This window comes from Lygodium microphyllum, chromosome 11, assembly GCF_053477565.2.
Source record: "Lygodium microphyllum isolate KBCC chromosome 11, Lygodium_microphyllum_v1.1.10, whole genome shotgun sequence".
In the NCBI taxonomy this organism is placed as follows: Eukaryota; Viridiplantae; Streptophyta; class Polypodiopsida; order Schizaeales; family Lygodiaceae; genus Lygodium; species Lygodium microphyllum.
Window position 1 is genome coordinate 153,981,735 of NC_141145.1, and position 26,819 is coordinate 154,008,553.

Genomic DNA, 26,819 nt, shown 5'->3' on the forward strand with positions numbered 1-26,819 from the left:
TTTATACTTGAATGCTTCGTTGTGTCCCACTTTTCTTAGGGTGTTGTATGATGTGCTGGCTTGGAATCATAGATTTTTGCCTATCAAATGTCATTTATGCTTTTTAGGGAGCTTATACCTAGTTTTTTCCAACTTAAAATGAACAATAAACCTCATAAAGATGTGATCCTTTAAGTTGTCAATTTAGTGCTTTCGGATATCCCTTCATTTTTAAAAACAGAACATTAGTATAAAATTCCAGCGATTAGCTTTAATTTTTCTTAAAATGAACAATAAACCTCATAAAGATGTGATCCTTTAAGTTGTCAATTTAGTGCTTTCGGATATCCCTTCATTTTTAAAAACAGAACACTAGTATAAAATTCCAGCGATTAGCTTTAATTTTTCTTATTCGACTGGACAGGTGAAAGATGGAAAAGTATTGCAGCATGAAGACTGGTGATTATTGTTCTATCTCTTTTATATTCATGGTTTTGAATTTTGTATTTCACTTATTTCAAATAGTTTCACTTTATCATAGCTCCTATAAGAGAAGGCATGATGTGTACAGGTATATTTGAAACATAGTAAGACACTAATAAGAGGTAGATAGCATTATAACAAATGTTTAACTTGCATCTTTAGTTAATGAATGTTAGAAATGGCTTTCTATGGCTTAACATTGTGGATGGTTTCCATGCATGTGCCTTATGGACTTTCGGGTGCCAATAAAAGTGTGAAAATTATAATTACAAAACGTGGGATTTCAAATGCTGAACAGCTGGAGTAAAAAGGTTGTCCAATAGCATAGCTAGAGCTGTGTGGGACGTGGGGGAATGAGGATTACAGATCCAATAGAGGGTGCGATCTCATAAATTATAAAATAGGCCATGTCTCCCCAAATGGGAAGTGGAGAGATGTGTAAGCTCTTGGCATTATGCAAATCACCCTGCAAGTGAACCCATCATCCTTAGAGAGAGTGAATAATGGAGATCCATAGATCAGCCAACAAGATGGTGAATATCAAGATGTGATCTTCGCCAAAAATCATCTGACATGAAGCCTTCTAGGTGTGCTACCATGCTAGGCTGGTGATAATATTCCAAAGCTATGAGTGGTAGGCTCAAGAATTGGTTTTGCTTGGGTGCACATTCAATTCAACCAGAACACATGAAGATAGCGTTATTCACCCAACCCTCATGGAATAGGAATGTCCAAGTTGACCATTATCAATAAAACCCCTTAGGTGATGCAAACTTAACTCAGTTCTTCTTGATGAAGAAGCCTTCATTTTTATCAAATAAGGTGTGGCTTTACAAGGAAGTACAATTTCTCAATAGTCTAGCTGGAGCTGAATGTCAATCAAATCAAAATTATATATAAGGCCTCTTAAGGTGGTCTGGGGGAATGGGAGCCAGGGAGGATGAGAGAGAGTAGCCACAGTGGATTCATCATAATTGGGGTTTGTGGTCTTACAATGTTAAAGAAAACATGCAAACCATGTGTAAAGGAACTTATTGTTGAAGCTTCTGTTGATGCCAAGAGCCCCCTTGAAGCTACTCCCAGTGGCCTCTGAGGGAGTGAATGATCGGTGATGCACCTCCATCTCATATGGTTGGTGTTGGGAGGGAGGGGGTGGAGATAGGGGAGGGGGAGCGGGAGCAGGTGGCAGCAGAGGATGGTGGCACTTGTGATGAGGAAGATTCTGCCTCTGCAAGGGGCCTCCTTGATCTAATGTGGTCCCTCTTGAGGTATTGCTTTTTGGTTGGGGCTATTGAGGAGGTGCTTGGCACTTACCATGATGACAATGGACTCTAGCTAATCTGTTTTGTTCCACCGTAGGGTGGAACTCCATCCGGCGCAAGTGGTCTCCCATGCTCAAACTGTGTACACTCTGAAGTCCAATGTTGGAATGCATGGCATCTGAGACACTGACCAGGCTGCCTTGTGATGATGATCTGCTGACAAAGAGAGGAGTCATTGGCCACAATTTGCAGTTGTGTAGGTGTTTTCTTGATGTTGGCAACTACCACATGTACCTTTGGTACCTGCACACTTGTCATCACATTTGCAAAGGATGCAGGGACTTGGGAGTATGGTGCCAAAGAGGTCTCTGAAGTCCTCCACTAGTTGGCAATACTCAACCACGAGGCCTAGAAAGAGGAGACTAACAAGATGGTGAGGAAACATGTTATGCGAACCAAAACTGGGGACCATTACGTTTCTATGCCGTGGAACCATGTGCATGACCCTTTTCCTGGAGACCACAAGTGAAGTGAGCTATCAACTATCACCTATGTTGCACTTGTAAAGGTGGGACAAACCATAAGATTACCTTGTCCCATCAGCATGGTCTTGGCTATGCATGAGGTGTTCATGCAAAGGGCCGAATGGAGCCAATCATGAAGTTGTGCCTGTAAAGGTGAGTGACCTGCAACATGACCCACAACCTGTCCATAGACTGAAGTTTTTTCCCACTCTGTAGCTCAAACCATGCATATTGTCCTCGGGAAGGACAATATGCATGGTGTGAGATGTTGGTGCAAATGCAGGTTGCACCAATGTTGGACGGGAGGTTTCCAGACAGGGTGGAGAAGAGTGGAGGCTATCAAGGTGGCTGGCACTGGCAGCAACTGTACAACAAAAAAAAGTGGTAGTACCAACCAGGCAATTGTGGACAGTTGGCAGGATTTGGTGGTAGCAGTGTTTGTTTGTTTTTGTTTTTGTTTTTTTTTTTTTTTTTTTGGTGCAGGCATGTGCACATCTAGAGCTGCACAGTTGGCAAGTGGTGAGAGTGGTGGCAGTAACACACTTGGAAAAGAAGGCTTCATACTTTCTCCTTCCCAAATATTTCCTTATTACACACAATGCTTTTGTGTCTTCAAATACTACTTAGGGCATTGCATATCCTGCTGAATCTGTGGCAATTAACGGTGCACAACCAACTTATTGGTGTGAGTTATCAACCACAAGAATGGGATACCTCAAGCTAAGGCTCTCTAACATCACTCTATTACCCTCCATATAAGTGGTGGTGTTGTCCTTATACTCCGAAAATGCTCACAATTTGACTAGAATGTTCCTGCTCAAGATAGTGATACATGTTGGCCCAATCTTGGTGCTCCTTTTGGTATTTCGTTAGATTACAAAGACATTCTCCAAAGATGTAAACGCCCCGAACAACATAGTATGCTTAACAATTATGATATTCGCTTGTTTTCGAGATTTAATATAAAAGAGAATGAACACTTAAAGCTGAAAATGAAAATTGCTCACAAAATTACAGCCATGAAAATGTAAAAGTAATGGAGACAAAATTGAGGGTTGAAGATGGGCAACCCCCCCCCCCCCCCCCAAAGGAATGTATTTCTGCTCAACCCAAGTCCCTTAGGGAAGAGCTCAGTTACAATCAACCTGAGAGTGAGAAGAAGTAATTCTCACTCTCACAAGATCATGCAAAGATGTACAAACACACATGCATTATCTATTATGCAATGATAAGAACTGATTTCTTTACAATATGAGAGAAGAAAAAGGGAAATTCAGCCTTTCTCCATCGTTGATCAGCAGTACATGGATAGGGCTTACTTCTTGTAGCTAAAATGGAAGAAAGAGCTCGAGAAGGAGGTGCTGTAATGAATTTACAGGCTTGCTGTCTTGTAAAAAAAACAGTGATAGAAGAGGGAATATGGAGGAATTTGATAATGGAGAAGTGGGGAATGATGATGGGGATGGATGGGCCAGTTTTTGGCTATCTGTGGGTGCTGTTCATGAGTTTACAGCAAAGAAAAATGATGATGAATGAAGAAAAACGAGCTCTTATTTATAGGAGAGGGGAGAGCTAGTACAAAAGGGGAAAGTGGAGTAGCACAAGACAAGTGTCCAGCCACATGTCATGAGATGTGACAAGTGGTGGGACACTTGGAAACTTGTGTGACAAGTGTCTTGACACTTGTCTCTTCTCTATGGCCTTCCTTTTTGGGTTGAATACTGTCAAGAATAGAAACAACCAAATTTAGTAAGCATAGTCAGAGTACAGAACTTACTATTTTCAGAATGACATCCCTATTTTTTAGGACTAGCATTTTTAGGCTAATTCGAGGCTCCTAAAATTTAGGGACCTCCTAAAATTTAGGGATCTCCTAAAATTTAGGGACCCCCCCAATATGGGTATCATATGAAAGCTTTTTCCGTGTACATCGCAAAAATGGTATCCGAATCTTCATGTGACTTTCCTATGCAAAGAAATGTGCATTTCAAGCTTTCAGCCCACACATGCACATTATACAAGCATTTCATGATCATGCCTTCTTGTTGATTGTAACTGTCTGTTCTGGTGGATCTAGCCCACACTTCAAGGCATCAATCCTTTCTGTGTGCGAGTCTAACCCTGATATGCGTGAGTTCTAGTCACAGGCGCCCAATCGGGTCATATAGGTGGAAGTGTGAACTATCTTTTCTCTAACCCACCGCGTGGGTCCACCATAACCTGTGACCACTCATCAGTGGCCAGCTCCAATGCACTTTTCTTTATATCTAATTAGTGCAAAGGAAATAAATTTAATAAATCATTATATAGAAAAATTAATGCAAAAGGATACAAATTCTGTTTCTATAGAGTTGTGACAGCCCTCTGGCTTTTATTCAGCTGTCCTCAGCTGAAAAGCTTCTTGATATTGCTGTAGAATATTTGGGTAATCCTTCATGTGACTTTCCTATGCAAAGAAATGTGCATTTCAAGCTTTCAGCCCACACATGCACATTATACAAGCATTTCATGATCATGCCATCTTGTTGATTGTAACTGTCTGTTCTGGTGGATCTAGCCCACACTTCAAGGCATCAATCCTTTCTGTGTGCGAGTCTAACCCTGATATGCGTGAGTTCTAGTCACAGGCGCCCAATCGGGTCATATAGGTGGAAGTGTGAACTATCTTTTCTCTAACCCACCGCGTGGGTCCACCATAACCTGTGACCACTCATCAGTGGCCAGCTCCAATGCACTTTTCTTTATATCTAATTAGTGCAAAGGAAATAAATTTAATAAATCATTATATAGAAAAATTAATGCAAAAGGATACAAATTCTGTTTCTATAGAGTTGTGACAGCCCTCTGGCTTTTATTCAGCTGTCCTCAGCTGAAAAGCTTCTTGATATTGCTGTAGAATATTTGGGTAATCCTTCATGAATTTTTCATCTACCCACTGTGCATCTGTTGTGGGTAGATTTTTGAATTTTAGTAAGAATTTTCGTGTCACAAGGCCACTTCTCGTGGTTCGATCCTTGAGAAACAAAATCTTTTCAGGTTCCAAGAGTTGCTCTGTTTCTTCAACTTCTGGGGGATCTTCAGTAATGGGTTCCTTTGGTTCTGGTCCTATGTAAGGTTTTAGCAAACTTACATGAAAAGCATTGTGTATTTTCCAATGAGTAGGAAGCTCAAGTCGATAAGAAACTTCATTTATTTTCTCAATCACTTTGAAGGGTCCAAAGTATCTACTGGAGAGCTTTGGAAAAGATGAATTTTGACCAGAACCTTGTTTGAGCCTGCTTTTATCAAACTTTAGCAAGACATATTGACCTTTTTCAAAAGCCAAATGTCTTCTTCGTTTATCTGCTTGCTTCTTTTGTCGCTCTTGGGCAACTTTGATAGTGGCTCGAACTTGATCCATTGTGGTTTTTAAATTTGAAGCAAACTCATCAGCAGCAAAAATCTTATCTTTAGTGCGAATAATTGGAGGAGGAATCACTTTACCCTGTACTATTTCATTTGGAGCTTTCCCTCTGTTTGGCCGTCAGTTTGAGGATGAAAAGCTGAAGAGAACTTTAAAGTGGTTCCCAAATTCTCAAATAAAGCATGCCAAAAGTTACTTGTGAATTTGGAGTCTCTATCTGAAATGATCTCAGAAGGCATACCATGTAATCTGAAGATATGTTGAATGAAAAGTCTTGCAGCTTGTGCGGATTTCAATGTTTTATGACATGGAATAAAATGTGATTGTTTGTTGAATCTATCAATTATGACCCAAATCATATCATGACCTTGAGGTGTTCTTGGAATACCTGAGATGAAATCCATTGTGATAGATTCCCATGGATCTTTGGGCACTGGAAGAGGTAATAACAATCCTGGAATCTTCTGCCTATCATATTTGGATTTTTGGCATACCAGACAAGCCTCAATGAAGTTATGTGTATCTTTTCGTAATGTTGGCCAATAAAAGTAGCGCTCAATTGCACTTAGAGTGGCTGCCCTCCCTCTATGCCCTGCATAAGGGGGTTCATGACTTTCTTTAAGCACCTTTTGTCGAACAGGAAGAGTGACACAAAGGCGATTGTTCATGAGAAGGTAACCGTCTTTGATGGAATAATCTGGATGAGAATCTCCTTGCTGTAAATTTGACCAAATTGCTGCAAAATCAGTATCTTCATCATAAGTATTCTTCATCGTTTGAAAATCTTCATGATGAGCCACTGTAATAGTTGCAATGCGAGGCACTCTAGAAAGTGCATCAGCAACTACATTTTGTTTCCCTGGAGTGTACATAATTTGAAAATGAAACATAGACAAGAAATTTTCCCATCTTGCATGTTTCTCCTGCAAATGCTTTTGAGTCTTGAAATACTTCAAGCTTTGATGATCGGTTTTAATAAGGAATTGATTGCCTAAAAGATAATGTTTCCATATCTTTAAAGCATGAACCACTGCTAAGAGCTCCTTTTCATAAATGTCATACCTTTTCTCCACATCATTTAGACGGCGGCTTTCAAAGGCTACGGCATGGCCTTCTTGATTTAGCACTGCACCAATACAATCACCGCAAGCATCTGCTTCCACCACAAATGGTTTTACCAGATCTGGAATGATAAGAACAGGTCCAGAAGTAAGAGCTGCTTTCAGCCTTGTGAAGGCTGCCTTCTCTTTTTCCTTCCATTGGAAAGAGATCTTCTTCTTTGTAAGGTCATGAAGTGGAGAAGCCATATGTGCAAAATGCTTGATGAAGCGGCGGTAATAAGAACATAAGCCAAGAAACGATCGCACCTCATGTACATCACGAAGATGAGGCCATTCTTGGATTATCCTGATCTTTTCAGGATCCATCTGAATCCCTTCAGAAGAGATGACATGCCCAAGGTAATTTATTTTATGCATGAAAAATTCACTCTTTTTACCATTTACCAAGAGTTGATTTTGTTGTAGTAATTGTAGAACAATTTCCAAGTGTTGATGATGCTCCTCTTCATTCTTGCTAAAGACAAGAATATCATCAAAGAAAGTACCGACATATTGTCGATGCTCTCTAAAGATGCGCTCCATCATTCGATTAAAGGTGGCTGGTGCATTGGTTAATCCGAAAGGAACCACCAAGAATTCATAAAGACCGTATGAAGTGCGGAAAGCAGTTTTGTGTACATCTTGTGGTATTACCCTAATTTGATGATAACCACTCTTTAGATCAATGCGGCTGAAAACCTTTGAGCCTCCTAGACGATCCAAAATGTCGTCAATTCTAGGAATAGGAAACCGATTCTTCACAGTGATTTTGTTGAGGGCTCGATAATCAATGCACATCCTGAATGTGCCATCTTTCTTTTGAACAAGAAAAACTGGTGAACAAAATGGTGAGCTACTTGGCCTAATTAGCCCACGGTTGAGTAGGTCTTCGACTTGCTTTCTGATTTCTTCTTGTTGAGGACGGCTCACACGGTATGGTGCTATATTAGGAGGAGAACTGCCCGGGATAATATCAATATGATGGTCTTCTGGCCTTTCTGGGGGAAGCTGATAAGGAAGATCTTCCGAAAAACAATCTTTATACTTTTCCAAGAGCTGAAGTTGCTCTTGGTTTTCAGCATTCATATTATCTTTTACATCAGTGACATAAAGCAGACAACATTGAACACAATCCTTAATTGCTCTAGAGACTTGCATATGGCTTACCATAGGTATGGTGTCTCTAGAAACTCCAGCTTGGATCTCGTACTTCTTGCCTTTGTTGGTGAGTTCTACCTTCTTTTTCTGAGAGAAGATGGTTGAATCTACTCTATGATTCCAGGGCATGCCAAGAATCACATCGCAACCATCAAGGTCTCCGATACAGAAGGTATCTTCGTCACTGTAGCCTTGAATTTGAAACTTGAGCTTGCCAATGTAGGGTATCACAGTCTTCACTGTGTCACCTTCATCAGTATTTAAAGCTTGGTGAACTTCTGCCGGAGTGTCCATCTCTTCATTCTTTAATCCAAGCTCTTTAGCTAATTGCAAGGAAATGATATTTTCATTCGCCCCAAGATCTATCAAGAATAGTGCTTGCTTACCTTGCAACTGTCCCCAAGCTTTTAATAATTTGCGCGTCTCTGGAGTGTGAGTTGTGTTTGCAACTACATCACTGATAGCATTGATTTTCACTGGCGACTTAGGCTTGTTGTCAGAAACCTTGCTTTGTCCCTTGTTTGGACATTGCTTCGCTATGTGGCCTGTTTGTCCACATTTAAAGCACTTTCCTTCTTTCATGAAGCGTTGCTTTTCTTCTTCGGAAAGTTGCTTTGCTTGTGGGTATAGATTGGAGCGAAATTGAGGAGCATTAGGAGGTGCATAGGGCTTCATCTTCTTTTGATTTGATGGCTGCTTTTGCCACTGTTTTTGTCCTTCATTTGGGGCTGAATACTCCTCATCATCAGCTACTCTCTTCTTATCATTCTTTTGGAATGATTTGTTGCCATTGTGCTCCATTTCCCATGTCTCAGCATGGTCAATGAGTTCCCTGAGACTAGAACAATGATAATGATTAAGAGCAGTACGAAGTTTAAAATGCAAACCTCCTTGAAACTTCCTAAGCTTTTCCGAATTGCTGATCTTCTTGAAATGTTGGACCTTCAAAAGAAGCTCCCAAAATCTCTTGGTATAGTCACCAAGTGACTCATTTTTCCTTTGCCAAAGTCGATCCCATTCCATTTTTACATCTCTTTTGAAATGAACAGGAAGAAATTGGCTTTGTATCAGGCGAACAAAGGACCGCCATGATTTTGGGGCAGCATGATCATATTCCAACCCCGTCCACCAAGTATGGGCTAAGTCGGTTAAATGTAAAGCTGCAAACTTAATCTTTTCTTTTTCTTTATACTTGTCACGACCATACAAAATTTGAAATTGACGAATAAACTTCAGAAGAAGATCAGGATTTCGGGAACCATCATACATACTGAACTTGATCTTCTTTTCAAGTTGAGATAGTGACTTAGTCTTCTTCTTCTTCTTATGCCTTCGTCCATGCTCGGATCTTGAGGTTGAAGATGATGAAGTGCTTGATGGGGATGGAGATGGAGACGAGGGTGAAGAATGTCGACGCCTTTGACGATGATGAGGTCTTCCACGAGAAGGGTGTGACTCTTCATTACTAGAAGAGGATCCATCAGAATAGGCGCCAGATGACTTTGAAGAAGAGGATGAGCTTCGACGCGATCTCTTTCTTTGTCTTGAAGTAGAATGGGACTGCCTCTTAGAAGTAGTTGGACTTCTTGATCGGCTCCTTTCATTGGTATGGCTTTGTCTCCTTGAAGTAGAGGGGCTTCTTTCCTTGAATTCTTTGGGATTCTCAACTTTTTCTAGTTTGAGAAGTTGCTCACGAATTTGCTGATTCTCCTCTCTAAGACTTTGAATGGCTTGAAGGATAGCACTTGATTGATCCATTGAGACTAAAGAAAAAAATATATATGCTCAAGCACTCAATGCAAGGGCTGAAAACAAACAAACTTATAGTTGTAAGCACTACCAGTGTTGGGGGTGAGGACGAGCCAAAGCTCTGATACCACTGTAAACACCCCGAACAACGTAGTATGCTTAACAATTATGATATTCGCTTGTTTTCGAGATTTAATATAAAAGAGAATGAACACTTAAAGCTGAAAATGAAAATTGCTCACAAAATTACAGCCATGAAAATGTAAAAGTAATGGAGACAAAATTGAGGGTTGAAGATGGGCAACCCCCCCCGAAGGAATGTATTTCTGCTCAACCCAAGTCCCTTAGGGAAGAGCTCAGTTACAATCAACCTGAGAGTGAGAAGAAGTAATTCTCACTCTCACAAGATCATGCAAAGATGTACAAACACACATGCATTATCTATTATGCAATGATAAGAACTGATTTCTTTACAATATGAGAGAAGAAAAAGGGAAATTCAGCCTTTCTCCATCGTTGATCAGCAGTACATGGATAGGGCTTACTTCTTGTAGCTAAAATGGAAGAAAGAGCTCGAGAAGGAGGTGCTGTAATGAATTTACAGGCTTGCTGTCTTGTAAAAAAAACAGTGATAGAAGAGGGAATATGGAGGAATTTGATAATGGAGAAGTGGGGAATGATGATGGGGATGGATGGGGCCAGTTTCTGGCTATCTGTGGGTGCTGTTCATGAGTTTACAGCAAAGAAAAATGATGATGAATGAAGAAAAACGAGCTCTTATTTATAGGAGAGGGGAGAGCTAGTACAAAAGGGGAAAGTGGAGTAGCACAAGACAAGTGTCCAGCCACATGTCATGAGATGTGACAAGTGGTGGGACACTTGGAAACTTGTGTGACAAGTGTCTTGACACTTGTCTCTTCTCTATGGCCTTCCTTTTTGGGTTGAATACTGTCAAGAATAGAAACAACCAAATTTAGTAAGCATAGTCAGAGTACAGAACTTACTATTTTCAGAATGATATCCCTATTTTTTAGGACTAGCATTTTTAGGCTAATTCGAGGCTCCTAAAATTTAGGGACCTCCTAAAATTTAGGGATCTCCTAAAATTTAGGGACCCCTCCAATATGGGTATCATATGAAAGCTTTTTCCGTGTGCATCGCAAAAATGGTATCCGAATCTTCATGTGACTTTCCCATGCAAAGAAATGTGCATTTCAAGCTTTCAGCCCACACATGCACATTATACAAGCATTTCATGATCATGCCATCTTGTTGATTGTAACTGTCTGTTCTGGTGGATCTAGCCCACACTTCAAGGCATCAATCCTTTTTGTGTGCGAGTCTAACCCTGATATGCGTGAGTTCTAGTCACAGGCGCCCAATCGGGTCATATAGGTGGAAGTGTGAACTATCTTTTCTCTAACCCACCGCGTGGGTCCACCATAACCTGTGACCACTCATCAGTGGCCAGCTCCAATGCACTTTTCTTTATATCTAATTAGTGCAAAGGAAATAAATTTAATAAATCATTATATAGAAAAATTAATGCAAAAGGATACAAATTCTATTTCTATAGAGTTGTGACAAAAGAACTGATCTACCAGTGCTTACTGATCATGGCATCATCATCCTTGGACTGAAAACAACTTCAGATCCACCATGAATCAGCCTGCTAAGCCCTAAATTTACAGCAGCAATTTGAACTGAATTTCTCAGAGCATTTGCATCCATGGCATTCCACCTGCATTCCCTTCAAAGAAAATGGCTGCTTTGTGCACTTCAAGTGTTTAGATAATTTACCCCTTGAGTAGGCTGCATCAAACTGCTGTTTACAGTGAAAGCCTTGAGCCTGTCTTGTAGATGATTGAAGCCATTGCTATGTTCATGTTGGTTATTTGCCTTGCATCTCCACCCATCTGATCAAACATTCCAGTTTGCATACCTGCCTGCATTCCGATGTTACCATACATGGTATTATGCAGTCTGGGATGCAATGTCCCATGAACGTTCCCCTAAACACCTTGCACATGTGGCTAAAAACCAGCTGTATTTTGTATCCCTGCACATTCAACATCACTGGTGGCAGTGCTTTCAATGCCTTTTACTAAATGAGTGCACATTAGCCTCACATGGCTATGTAAACTGAGATCATGCCTTTTCCCCCACCACATGGGGAGTAGCCTGCATAAACTCAAGAAATTGAGGCTGCTGGATCAACTATTGCAAAGTGTTTACAACACTGAGAACCCATTGGAATTTCAGCAAATTGCATCCCCAATTTGAAAAACCTTTGCTAATTATGGCATTCCAATTTCCAGAGCTACCCAACAGATTCCCCTTGCAAGAATGGCTGGATGTGCTGCTGCTTTGCCTCACAATGAAGCTTTCCCTTCAATTTCAATGGCTGCAAACTCAAAAAACCAGCAGGAAAAGTAATCAGAACCATGCAAAATAGAGCAATGCTGTTTACCCCCGGGCAGGGGGGTGTAATGCACTTGTACTCAATCGCTCACTCGACACGGCTCAGAAAGGTACCATGATATGGGAGAGCAAGGTATACTCTTGTATTATTCAATGAAAGAAATGGTACAACATAGACACATCCCAAGACTACACCCTCGTGATGCCGCACATTTGAGGGTTCACCACTGGGTATAGGGAATCATACGTAGAGTGGAAACTAAGCAAGGCTCAGAGTCACTACTACTTTCTATACAGGTGTTTATGGCAACAACGCCATGGTATAGTTACAAAGACCTTACACTTACCCCCACATAATGGATTGCTGTCCTCAGTAATCTAAGGGTAGTGCTTATTGACTCATTCTGGGGTCTTAACACAGTTTCTTCTAACAAGCTGATTAGTGTCTACCAGTCTAGGACATGATGTATTAGTGGGGTCTTAATGCAGCCTTTCCTATCAAGCTGGTCAAGTGTCTGCCGCATTACGACTTGGGGGTCTTAGTACAACTTTTCAATCAAGCTAGTCAGTGTTTGCCCATCTGGACTCCTTTTTCTTTTTATTCTTATTACCATGCTAGTTCACCCTCGACTCAATTACATTTGAGGAGGGGAGGCATTGCTAGTTCTATGGTAAGTTAAGTGATGACTCAAGGTACATCAAAAGTATTGTCGGGATTCTCCTTGAGCCAGTTGGCGAAGGCCTCGTTGCCACGATCGCGGGCCTTTGCTTCCAAAATCCAAGTGGCCTCTTTGAGAGGGCGCCCTTTCCACTTGGTGAGGTACTCAGGGTAACCTTTGTGTTCCCGGCGCCGAAGGATTGCTTCTACTTCTAAGGGGCCGTTGGAATGAAACAATGGAATGTGCTGCCCCCATTGGGTGTCGGGGTAAAACTTTTGTAGAAGGCATGCATGGAATGCATTGTAGACAAAGATGCTTTTTAGCAGGTCAAGCTTGTATGTTGCCTCATTCAGGACCTGAGTGATGTAGTGGGATGCATAGTAACGGTGGTTGAACTTGGGGCTCATATTCTTTGGAAGGAACATACGCTTGAAGCTGATTAGGACTATGTCTCCTTTGGTGAAGAGGACTGCCTTACTTTTCTTGTTGGCCTATTTTGCTCTTTTCCAAACTTTGCTCAGTGGCTGCATTTCTTTCTCTCCATTTCTTCAAGAAGTCTTCTTCATCTTGATCTTTGGCTTTGACAGCTCGTGAGGCTAAGGTTAAGGGTGTGATGACTTCTTTCCTTGTGGCTAACTCAAAGGGTGTGTAACTTGTTGTTAAATGAATTGAGCTATTATAGTGGAACTCAAGTACATCAGGATATAAGGCCCAATCTTTTTGGTCCATCCTGGCATAGCTCTTGAGATGGTCTTCAATGCCTTGGTTCACTCTTTCTATTTGCCAATCTGTCTTAAGGTGGAAGGATGATGAGAATCTCAATTGTGTTTCTAGAGTCTTAAAGAGTTCTTTCCACATTTCACTCATGAATCGACCATCTCTATCTAATACAATGACTAAGGGTAGTCCATGTAACTTAAAAGACATGCATGTAGAAAAGGTGGGCTACCTCTTTGGTATTCTATGGTGGCTTGGTAGGTATAAAGTGGGCTTGTTTGAAAAAATAGTCCTTCACTACAAAGATGATGGTATAACCATAGGATTCTGGGAGTTTCACAATAAAATCCATACTAATGACGTTCCATGGGCAGCTAGGTACTGGCATTGGTTGAAGTAAACCTGTTGGCTTGGAGTGTAGTGCTTTCACTAGTTGGCAAGTAGGACAAGTCTTGACATAGTCTATGACTTCTTCCTTCATGTTCAGCCAAAATAACTACTTCCGGAGGGCCTCAAGTGTCTTGCTTTGTCCCTTATGTCCCCCTAACTTCCCATCATGCACTTTATGTAGTATGACTTTCTTCAACTCCACACTGTTGGAAATGTACAATCTCTTGCCTACAAACAAAATTCCCTCCTCCAGGGTATACATGCCATGAAGTATCCTTTTAGCTCTCACTTCTTCTACGATCTTATGCATTTCTTGGTCATGTTTTAAAGCCTCTTTCACTAACTCAAGGAAGTTGCTATTGACCATGCTCACTACCTTCAAATTAGCCTTGCAACTTAGGACATCTGCAATTTTGTTTGTGGAGCCTGGCTTGTGTTTGATCTCCAAGTTGAACTTAGCTAGAAAGTTGAGCCATCTAGCTTGTTTGGTGGACATTTGGGCTAGGATTGGAAGTATTTAAGTGATATGTTGTCTGTGAACACAATTGTGTGTTTGTCTCATACATAGTACGTCCATTTTCTAAGGTAGTGAATTACTGCTAGCATTTCCTTCTCATGTGTGCTCCAACCAGTTTCTATATCTGTGAACTTCTTGGATTCATAAGCTATGGGGTGCCCATCTTGGACCAACACTTCCAAAATGTCATAATTCAATGCATCTCTAGAGATTTGGAAGGGTTTGGTAAAGTTTGGCACTTTGAGTACAAGGGTTTGACTCATACATTCTTTCATAAACTCAAAAGTGGCTTGTTGCTCACTTTCCCATGTGAACTTTCCATCTCCTTTGGTTAGTGGGATAGTGGAGCAGTTACCATGCTATAATCCTTGACGAATCTTCTACAAAACATCGTGAATCCATGGGAATTCCCGAACTTCTCTCACGATCTTTAGCACAGGCCAATTCTTCACTGTCTCTACTTGCTTGGGGTCTACTTTGATGCCTTTGGTGCCTACGATGAACCCTATGAATTCTAACTCCTTCACAGCAAACTCGTATTTTTCGGGTTTGGCATACAGTTTTATTGTCTTAGCTTCTCAATGTTTAATCTTTAAGTGTTGCTTATGTTGCTCTAAGGTTTTATTATACACTAGGAGATCATCTATGTAGATAATGATAAATACATCTATCTTGGGCAAGAATACTCCATCCATTAGGCCATAAAATGTACTCGGCCCATTGCTCAGTCTAAACCCTAGGACAAGCCACTCAAAGCTTCCATAACGGGTACAAAAGGTTGTTTTGGGAATGTCTTCTTCCGCTATACAGATTTGGTGGTACCTTGACCTAAGATCTATACGGCTGAAATATTTGGCTCCATGTAGTCTATCTAATAGGTCTTCAATCAAGGGCATGGGATACTTGTTCTTGATGGTGATCTTATTAAGAGCCCTATAGTCTACATATAATTAGAGCCCCCCATCCTTCTTCTTGACAAACAACACTGGGGCATCGAAAGGAGACTTGCTGCGTCAGATAAATCCTTGCTCTTCCAATTCATGTAATTGCTTCTTTAACTCCATGAGGTCGGTGTGATTCATGTAGTATGGGACTCTAGTTGGTGGGATTGCCCGTGGGATTAGCTCAATCTTGTAGTCTACCTCTCTTTTGGGGGGTAGGCCTTTGGGTAGTTTTGTTGGCATCACGTATGCATATTGCGACTCCAGGCTTGCTCTTCTTCATTTGCACTTTGATTGATGTCCTGCATGGGAGTTGCATTCTTTCACATGGTACTCTTACACCCTCTCCTTGTATATCTAGCATCATTTATTAACTGCTTTTTCAAACATTGCAATGACATATTTGTTATAAAACTCTAGGCCTAGAATGACTTCAAAGTCGTCCATGGGTATGACTGTTGAGTTTGGCCTTCCATTTACCTGCTTTCACTTGCACTACAAAGACTTGCTTGACCTCCAGTTGCAAAAGCATCGGTCTTTCCTTTGACTTAGGATTTCCTGATCCTTGAGCTCTTCATTTGCCCTAGAGTTGTTGTTGCATCTAGCCCCCAACCCCGAATAGGATTGATAAACATAGTCACTATTGGCGGATCTCAAGGCATCTTAGTTTTTAATCCTTGTGATCGTTGTTTGTGTTAACTACACACTAGAGTTTTAAGATTGAATTCCCTCTAGGATAGATTACTTACCATGTGATCTGTCAAGCGTGCAAGCTACAACATACTTTCAGTGTGGTGAAATACATATCTATTATTTTCTAGAAAAAGAGAGTTGACAATACCTTGGAATCTTATATGCTATTTATGCTATGTACGAATTTGTCGCATAGCAACTAGACGCCTCTAGGCGCTCCTGACCGCAAGGCTATGAGGGTGATTTGGTGAGCATATGAGGCGTGGCTAGGATCCTAGAGCTAGTGTCGGACCACTTTTAGGTTGCAAGAGTCATAATATTTATAAAGTATTGTATAACAAACAATTGTTTACTTATGTCATCATTGTTTCTCCTCTATTAAATGCATAGTTACATTGTTGCTTCTTTCGATTTCTAATTTCAGCTTTCTTTTTTAAGTAATTTTTAGAAATGTGGCCTTTCTGACTACAATGCCACATATCAAGAATGTAGAAACTTCATATGCAACTTGGATAATCTTTGAGAACATGTTTTCAGTAAATACAAAGGTACGGAAGATTCAACTCAAGCAAGAGTTGAATACTTTGAATAAATGAAAAATGTGTGTTAATGAGTATGTTTTGAATGTGAGAAGATTCGAGATACTTTGGCAGTGATTGATGCAATGTCTAATGATGATGATTTGGTTTCATCTACTTTGGGTGGCCTTAATAATTAGAAGGCTTGGAAATCTTTTGTTACTTCAGTATATGTACGAAAGTCATTTTCAGATTTTGATGAGTTAGTCTCCTTATGACTACTGAAGAGATTAATATGTAGGGTGACTCATCTGAAAGAAATAGAGAACAAGTCCAAGCATTTTATTGAAGTTTAAGAAGATGTGACATATCCTCTTCGTGGTATGGGACGTACTGGTGATATCCAGTAAAACAGATCAACTATTCGGTGAAATGCAAGTTTCAAGAGTGTGAGGATGGAAGGATCGAGGTACAGCTGCGAGTTCAGTAGACAGTGTGAGAGAGAGAGTGAAGCACGACACCCAAGAGAATAGACTAAAAGAGTGTAACCAGAAAGTACAAAGTACAACCCTTAAACCTTAGGATTGTAGGCGGTGTTCACACCCAACACACACTAAGTGCCCATAAGTGTGCAATATAAGCACATAAGCACATACGACAATAAGACTATAAGTCTGGGGGAAAAAACCTCTCCTACTGAGAGTAAAAAGTGCCCCAGTGTCCTACTGATCACCGACACTCCCATATGAGCGTAGGCGTAAGTGAGGCGTGAGTCAAATACCCAACAAACCCCCTTGGAGTGAAGAGTGATCAAGAGTACAAGGATCATCCGCCACCAAAGGATATCAAATTTAAAGCATCGCGAAATGCTTCAAATTTGTCACGAGGAAGAGCTTTGGTGAAGATGTCTGCCACATTACTGGTGGTAGGACAATAGACAAGGCTGATATCACCTGAATGTAGCCTCTCTGTGACAAAGTGATAATGGATCTCAATGTGTTTCGTGCGGGCATGAAACACTGGGTTCCGTGCCACTGCAATGGCACTCTGACTGTCAGTGAACAAAGGAGTAGGCTCCGTAGCAGATACATCCAAATCAGCTAGCAAGCGTTTAAGCCATACGCATTCAACTGTGGTAGTGAAAGCTGCCTTGTATTCAGCTTCACATGACGATGTGGCAACAGTGGATTGTTTCTTATGCTCTGATACCAATCGGGACCTGGTTATCGAGGTAATACAATCTTCATACCTCGAAGGTTTGGACTGCTGGTTTCAGCGGAAAGCATTTTATTTATTTGATCAGAGTACATGTTTTCAAGCTTCAATATATCGAGCTTGTTTTATAAGATAGACTTCTGCGTTTACAAAATTTCTTTTCATTATCTATTTGCATAGAGAATTTTAATTTATAGAGTGTCGCAAAGGATAGAGAGAGTCGCACATAATCCATCTAACCCTTCCCCTTATCCTTATTCCCTTCGTTAACCTCTTTCTTATCTTGTTTAATACACAATAACCTTTAACAATTCAAAACTGTTTTTTGAGCGAACTTTCAACATAAATACCTGGCGCCTCTTAAAACCGAACGTCTTCTCGGTGGACTGCGGATTAGAACCTCGCGGCGCGTTCCTCCTTCCAAATATCCTTAGTTGAAAGACACCACAGCTCTAGATTGATTTCTTTACACCAGAGCGTACACAGTTTTAAAGCATCAAGGATTATTTTGCTTAATCAAGATAAAACAGATACAGAGCGTATAAGGGACCTAAGGGATAAGCTTTGGGTTATAGGATTATGGCCTCTCTCTAAGGCTAGCTTAGCTCATTCTCAAGCTCCCCAGAGAGATGGTATGTCTCTCCTTTGTTCTTGAGTGTTATCTACAAGACTTGAGCTCCCAGAAAGATTGGTGTATTCTTTCCTCGTTCTCAAGAATGAGTCTTTGAATCCTAACTTCGAATGCCGAATGAACCTTCGAAGCTTGGTTATATAGGCGTTTGATAGTGCGTTGTGACATGGCACTTTTATAAAGTTGATTTTGATTTTTTGAGGTATACGTGGTGTATAAGGGCACGTATCCTTTTTACATTATTTGGGTATCTTTTGTTGGTAGTGATTTTCTTTATTGGTGCGGATCACTTTTGCACCTTTTTGTGGGATAGCTACATGGTTGGAAAGGGATTGATACGCTTTGTGCATTTGATGCATGATTTATCGTGCGCTGCTTTACAGTAGGCTGCACGGCATTTGTCTGAGCTTTCATGGTTGTCGATTTCGGTGATGACACGTTGGAGGGTGTCTTTGTCTTTTTCTGTCATTTCTGACATATCTTGAATTAATATTGTAATGTCAGCTTGTTGGTAAACCTTGCTGACAATATGTCCCTTCTGCTCTTTGAGGATTTTCCTCATTTGTTTTATAATGATATTTAATCCTTGTGCTCTTTTAAAGGGCAGGGTAAATATATTTTTGTTACCCTTTTCGGTTGTTTTTTCTGCTATCAGGCTTTCATTCTTATTTATTTTTCTTATTATACAAAAGTGGTATCCCCGATAATAATTTATCTCGGGAGATGCATTGAATATTTTGACATGAAGATTTGCTGTTAGATCTTTTTCTATGAGTAAGTTGGCACTCCATAGAAAGATCTCTGGTAGATTTTTTATTTCTTCACATGTATTGCTGATGTAGATCTGATCGAGATATCCGTAGTAGAATAATTTTTTGATTATCTCCGGATCTGCTTTTGGTAGGGTAATGATCCGTGGATATTGAGTGATAGTACTTTTGATGTAGTAACCTTGATTATTGATTTGATCCATGAAGTTGATGAGGCTTTCAAACTCTTTTTGAAATGTGTTGATGTCGATTGCGTGGTAGGATTCCACCACTGAGTTTTGTGTTGATGAAGAAGCGCCACCGTTATTCTCTATTGCTAGAGATGATTTATATCCTTTCTCAAGGATTTTGTTATTCTTTTTATTCAAGAGATTGTTATTCTCTTTATTCAAGAGATTGTTATTCTCTTTATTCAAGAGATTGTTATTCTCTTTATTCAAGAGATTGTTATTCTCTTTTTTCAAGAGATTGTTATCTTTCTTTATGGAAGTATTACTATTCTCCATAGGAGATTTAGAAGAAGATCCTATAAGGATCGGCATCACCATCTTTTGCTTTTCCTGCAATTTCAATATATTAATTTTTTCTATGACACTTTCTAATTTTATATTCATTAATTTATGGAGATGCATAATCTCTTGAAGATCTTTGTCGATTATATCCATTGTTGACCTGAAATCAAATTATGTTAGTTCAGCTGCTTCCTTGGTCAAAAGATCAGCCAAAACATTAGTAATACCTTTGATATGTATTATTTCAAAATTATAATATGAAAAAAATAATTGCCATCTTTTTAATTTGGCGTATTGTGGTAAATTCTTAAGATTATTCGTTATCATCCCTCTTACTTGGGTATTATCTGTTCTGATTATAAATTTTCTGGGTAATAGAAAGAAATTAAACTTTTCTATTGTTCTTTTTATCGCTAATACTTCTAATTCATTTATATGATAATTCTTTTCTGTTTTTGAAAATGTTCCACTTGTATATCGGCAAATATTTTCTTGATTATCATCTTCTATTTCTTTTAATACGCCCCCCCAGAAATTTTCCGAGGCATCTGTTTCGATTGCTAATAAGGTATTATTAGCGGGTAATCGTAGACGAGGAAGATTTCTGGATTGTTGTTTGATGGTCTTGACGGCCATTGTATGTTCAGGCATCCATTTCCATGGAGCATCTTTTTTTAGTAATTTCTGCAATGGTTGTCTATGTTTTGCCAGATTGACCATAAAGGTTTCAGCATAATTAGCGCAACCAAGAAATCTCTGTAGTTGCTTGACATCAGATAATATATCCGGAAACGTTTCTATCTTTGTTGCTATATGAGGTTGGAGTTCAACTCCTTTATTATCTATGATTAAACCAAGATATTCAATTTTTTCCTTAAAGAGTTCCATTTTCTTTAAAGACAAATTGATTCCATTGTCTTGTGATATTTGCAAAAATTGTTGTAAATGTTGCTCGTGTTGTTTTTCATTTTTACTCATGATAAGTATATCATCTACATAGATGATACAAAATTCATGAATGCTTTGATAAGTTTTATCGAGCCACTGTTGGAATTCTTGTGGTGAGTTTTTTAGTTCAAAAGCTAAGATCAGCCATTCATAATGCCCTTGTGGGGTGCTGAATGCTGTATAAGGAATACTATCTTTTTCTAATTTAATTTGCCAAAAGCCACTTTTGCAATCAAATTTTGAGAATATGTTTTTGTATCGTATTTTATCGAGCAATTGACTTTTGTTGGGTAAAAAGTATCCATTAAATTTTGTATATTTATTTAAAGTTTTATAATTAACCACCATTCTAGCCTTCCCTCGCTTCTGTTCTGAGTGATTTCGAACCATAAACGCTGGGGACGAATGTGGGCTTTTACTGTGTTGTATTATTCCTTGTTCGAGTAATTCTTTTAATTGTTTGTCGAATTCGATCCTATCTTCTTCGGAATAAATCATTGGTTTGCATCTTATAATTCGATCTTCTATCAATTCTATTTTGGCCATTGTTTTATGTTTTTCCCAGAAATGTAAGGGATTTTCATGACAAAGTTTTTCAAAGCTACTCATATATTTTTGTGTAATATCTTTATATTTTTCTTGTAATTGTTCTAGTTTTTCATTTTGAAAGATTCTATTAATTCCATAGTTGAGCCTTTTTGTTTCTATTTTTTCGGATCCAAGTATGAAAGTTATGGTTTGAGAATTTTGTCTATATTCTTCAAAAGAATTTATGAAATTATTTCCGAGTATGATATCTACTCCTGTTTGATTGTTTTCAAATATTTCATCAATTATTAGTTGTTTTCCTTCTATTTCGATTTTCACATTTATAGCCTTATTTTTATATTGAGTTTTATGTCCACCCATATCTAGTCCTATTATTTTATCTGTTTCTGGTATCCATTCATCGTAGTGCAAAACTTCTTTTTTACATACTGAAATGAATGAACCATTATCCAGAAATGCGTCGAATTCTCTTTTAATATCTTTTGTGAATACCATTATTTTGATGTATATGTTATTGTTTAATTCTCCTAAGGTTTTTCCAAATTTCAACATTTTTTAGTTATTACTTCTTGATTGTTGATTTGTATATTTAATATATTATTTTCTATTTTGTATTTTTGACAATCCTTTTCTAGGAATTTCATTCCTAGTATTATAGGATATTGTTCGTCAGTTATTCCTTCATCTATTAGCAAAGGCATTTTAAATACAAGATTTTCTATCTTAATTTCTACTTCTACAGTATGTGTAGTCTCATATGTTTTGCTTGTCCATAAATGGCTATAGTTTTGTTTGGCTATGAGTTCTGTAGGATATAGATATCCTATATTATCCTTTCGGATATAATTGTCTGCGCATCCAGTATCAATTAGTATCTTTATAATTTTCCAGTGTTGCCCATTGAAAAATTCTCCTTTTATTTTAAAATGTGTATTGTTATTTTGATTATATGATGAGTTAATAATTTGTTTGTAGTTATTACTGTTTTCCTCTCCCGCTGTGAAAGAGGGGTTTCTCAGAATACCGTTATCGTCAATGACGTGTCTGGATTTTGAAGGTAGTAATTGTAAATGTTTTTTAGGATTCAGATCTAGGTTCCAGTCTAGATCATCCTGTATTAATGGTCTATTAATGTTTGGTAATTCGATTTCTTCAAAAGATGAGTATAGATCATCGATATGAATAATATCTTGTTCTTTATAGCGCACCGAATGTACGCTATTAGTTAATGCATAACTAATGCCATAATGAATGTTAAAGACCTTTGTTCCTTGTAAAAAATTATTGAATTTTTCAAATTTATATGCCAATGTCAGCGTAGAGTCTATGTTTTTATCATTAAGGTTAATAGTATATTTAGGAAAGAGATAGAAACCAAGTTGTTGATATGCAAGGTTTCCCTTCATTATTCCTAATAATGAATCTGATCTATTTATTATCCTGTTATCTAGGATAGCTAATTTGATAGGCGTATCAATGCCTTCTCGAAAATGAGCTTTAATTAATATATGTATTTCTCCAAGATGGAGAAATTGAATTTTATTTCTATCGGAGTTTTTTATAGAATTTAATTTTTCCATTATATCTTTTTTGAGTAACAAAGGTAAATTTACATTACCTGTAGCATTTTCTATGTCTATTGATTGTTCTTTTATTTTTAATCCGAAATATATTATATTTTCCCTTTTGAACAATGTCATCCATTGTTTATAAAAGACATGATTGAAAGCTTGATCTGTTGTATCTTGTATCCTTTCTTTTGACAATTGTTTGAATATTGTTTTATCGAACAATAATTGTCTAGAAAACTCTTTCGAGTCTTCTATTTCATTTTTATATAACGGATTTTCCATTATTCACTATCTGATCCTAGTGTGGATTCTGATTCTATTATATAGTATTCATCATCGGTAGATGATTGTTCGGACACGTATTCTTCAAGATTGAACGAATACATCTGATTATATTTTGTTGATTTTTTCCTTTTAGGACACTCATTAGCATAATGTCCTTCTTCTTGGCAGAGCCAGCATTTACATTTCTTTGGTTCTTTTGATTTATTTCTTCTCTTCATGATTCTTCTCTTGAACCTATATTTTGGTATATATTTTTTATGAATTCTTTTCGGAAAGAATTTTCGTTTTGACTGATATTTTCCTTTTCTTTTCTTATTATATGTTCTAATGTCTCCAAATATCAATCTTTCGCTGTTCTGTGGACAACATAGTCCATAGTTAACATTCTTTTTAATAATACTTTCTTGTTGAGCATTTATACACCATTTATTAATACTATTTCTAGTATATCTAATTCTTGCTCCTAGGGTGTCTGTCTTATCCTTTAACCAAGTTTTATATCCTAGACTCAATCTTTGATTATAAGGATATGGTAATTTAGTAAAGTATAATTCTTTAGCATTTGACAGTCTTTCGTCTCCTAGTCCCTCATAATAGTACTTGGAGAATGCACATGTGTAGGCTTCAAATCCACACATGGTTATAAGTTTTAATCTCTGAAGATTATTATATGCATTGTCTCTTTGCATTTTTTGTTCTTCTTCTTTATGAGTAGTCCACTCTTCTCCTTGGAATTCTTTTCTAATCGCATTTTCGAATCTTGTTAAGATTCTTTTTTATGTATCGTTTGGTGTTACTGTGTTTGTTGCCGCATTTCCTGTTTTTATTTCATTCTTTATTTCATCGGACTGTTCTTCCCACCAATTTGCAACATTACCTTGAAAGGATATTACTATAAATGATGGAATATCTTCAAGTTCTATTTTCTTGGTTAACAAAGCATGATTCATGCTTTTTACCCAAGTCTCAATAGCTTTATCTATATCTTTTTTACAATCTAGGTTTAACCAAGTTCCACCGCTTGGTATTTCCGTCATATTTTCATAACTATATTTCCAGGCTTCAACTGGATCTTTATATGTTTTTGAATTAAATTGTCGTTTATATCCAGGTGCTAACCTTCTATATGCATATGGAGGTGCACTGGGTTCATATGTGGATTCCAAGGTATTAGGATACCTTGTAGTTAATTGTTCTATTGCACTAATTGCATCTTCAATACTCATTTGTTCTGTTAATACTCGTATTGGATCATTTGATCCTTTAGAAGTACTGGGTTTTCCTGGATTCATCATAGTTGAGTGTATATTTTCGTTTTCTTCTTGATTTAGATCTATCTCCCCCATGTGAAGAGATATATCATCTTCATAATCGCTTGAGAGATAATCCATTAATAATCCATAATCGCTTGATGACATCTCTTGGGCCGATAGAGCACTTAGCTCTACAGAGGATGCTGACATCTGGTTCTTTGACAGTGGTGCTTCTAGACATATCACATCTCGCAAAGATTTGTTTGCTTCAGTTAGTGCACCTCCCGTTGGGAAATCGGTACAGTGTGCCAATAATGCATCATACCCTGTTCGTGGTATTGGGGAGATTCAGCTCACAGCCATTGATGGCTCTATTCTCCGCCTGCAGGATGCTTTGTTTGTGCCTGGAATAAAGAAGAATTTGCTTTCTATTTCTTCTTTGGCACGTTGTGGTATGCAGGTCACTTTTGATGATGACCGTTGCATGGTTCGAGAAAAAGAATGCATGACATTGGTCTTGACAGGATCTTTGTGTCATGGTTTATATGAGTTGGATGCTCTTTCAGTAGATCAATCAGCATACTTGACATCCACTCTTACTCCTGCTATGATACAGGCGGAGTTATGGCATGCTCGTTTAGGGCATGTAAACTTTGGCAGCTTGATGCTTTTACAGCGTACTCAGATGCTGGATGGCTTACCTCTCTTGGAGAGACCTCCTGACCACTTATGCGAGGGATGCATTTTGGGGAAAATGCATCGTTTCTCATTTCCTCGTGATGTTGCTTTCAGGGCAACAACCAGATTGCAGTTGGTGCATTCAGATGTTTGTGGGCCTATGCAGACCATGTCATTGGGTGGTTGTTATTATTTTGTGACATTCATTGATGACTTCACACGTTTTTGCTGGGTCTATTGTTTGAAAAAGAAGTCAGAAGTGTATGATGCATTTTTGACTTTCAGTGCACTTGTTGAAAACCAATCTGGATGCCACATTAAGACTCTCCGTTCGGACCGAGGTGGGGAATACATGTCCTCTATGCTGAATTCTTTTTTGCAGCAGAAGGGCATAGTACATCAGTATACTACAGCTTATACTCCACAGCAGAATGGGGTAGCAGAGAGGAAAAATCGGTCACTCATGGAGATGGCCAGATGTATGCTGAAGGCAAAGAGCTTGCCTCATAGTTTTTGGATGGAAGCAGTCATGTGTGCTTGCCATATTTTGAACAGATGCCCTACCAAAGCTTTGAAGACCATCACACCATTTGAGGCTTGGAACGGCCGTAAACCTTCTGTTGGTCACTTTCGTACCTTTGGGTGTCTTGCCTATGCCCATATTCCACAGGTACTTAGAAGAAAATTGGACAACAAGGCTGTTAAGTGCATTTTTATGGGATATAGCAATGAGAGCAAAGGCTACAGATTCTATGATCCCGTTACTAAGAAGGTTTTTGTCAGCAGGGATGTTGTTTTTGATGAAAAATCAGAATTATCCTTGGCTGGTTTGGACACATATCAGGCTGCCCGTGATGTTTTTGAAGGGCTGCTGCCCATTACTTTTGGTGATTCAGCTGGAGGTTCACAAAATGAACCTAATGTTCAGCCAGCTGCTCCTATGGATAGTGCAGAAATTCAGCCATTGGCTGATCGGAATATTCAGCATCATGCTGAAACAGAAATTCAGCAAGAGCTTGCACACAGCCAGGATGCTAGACAGCTACATAGATGGTATTTGCAGACTATGCAAGATAGTCCTTTGGATGCACCCATGGCTGGTCGTACTAGAAGGCAAACTCGTTTGCATGATTCAGCACATACTATGGAGTTTATTATGGCAGCAAGTACTTTTGATAATGAAGAGCCTGAATGTTATGAGGATGCACAACACAGTGTGCATTGGAAGGCAGCCATGCAAGCTGAATTAGATTCTATTACTAAGAATCAAACTTGGGATTTGGTGTCCTTGCCATTTGGGAAGAAAGCCATTGGAACAAAATGGGTCTACAAATTGAAAAGAAAAGCAGATGGATCCATTGATAAATACAAGGCACGGCTGGTAGCTAAAGGCTACACACAGAAAAAGGGCATTGATTATGAGGAGACATTTGCTCCTACTTCCCGTATGACGACCATCAGGTCTATGATTGCTTTGGCTGCACATTATGGTCGGACAGTCCATCAGCTAGATATCAAGACTGCATTTTTGCATGGGGAACTTCAGGAGGAAGTTTATGTACAGCAGCCCATTGGTTTTGCAGTTGAAGGCTCAGAAAATATGGTATGCAAGCTCAAAAAGGCACTACATGGTTTAAAACAAGCTCCTAGAGCTTGGTATGAAAAGATAGATGCTTTCTTGCTTGGTCGGGGGTTTCTAAACAGTTCATCTGAGTCTACCCTTTACGTATGCAAAGAAGGGGGATCTATGCTGATTTTATGTCTTTATGTTGATGACCTTTTGCTCACTGGAACACATGCTGATCAGATTTCAGCATTCAAACAAAATTTGCAGCAAACTTTTGACATGTTTGACTTGGGAGTTTTGCATTACTACTTGGGCATCCAGTTCAT

The 26,819-nt window shown here is 38.8% G+C and overlaps 1 protein-coding gene across 5 annotated transcripts in view; it reads left to right on the forward strand.

The window, feature by feature from the left end:
• The window catches only part of LOC148029550 (Nuclear transport factor 2 (NTF2) family protein), a 179,881-nt gene that overhangs the window by 76,836 nt on the left and 76,226 nt on the right, over window positions 1-26,819 (forward strand). For all 5 annotated transcript variants that reach the window (XR_015692441.1, XM_087688410.1, XM_087688409.1 and 2 more), the window contains one exon: window positions 404-438. Coding sequence is in view for 4 of the 5 variants with exons in the window: in XM_087688410.1 (XP_087544536.1) it covers window positions 404-438 (35 nt within the window). In the remaining variant the exon portion in view is untranslated. The remainder of the gene's footprint in view (window positions 1-403; window positions 439-26,819) is intronic.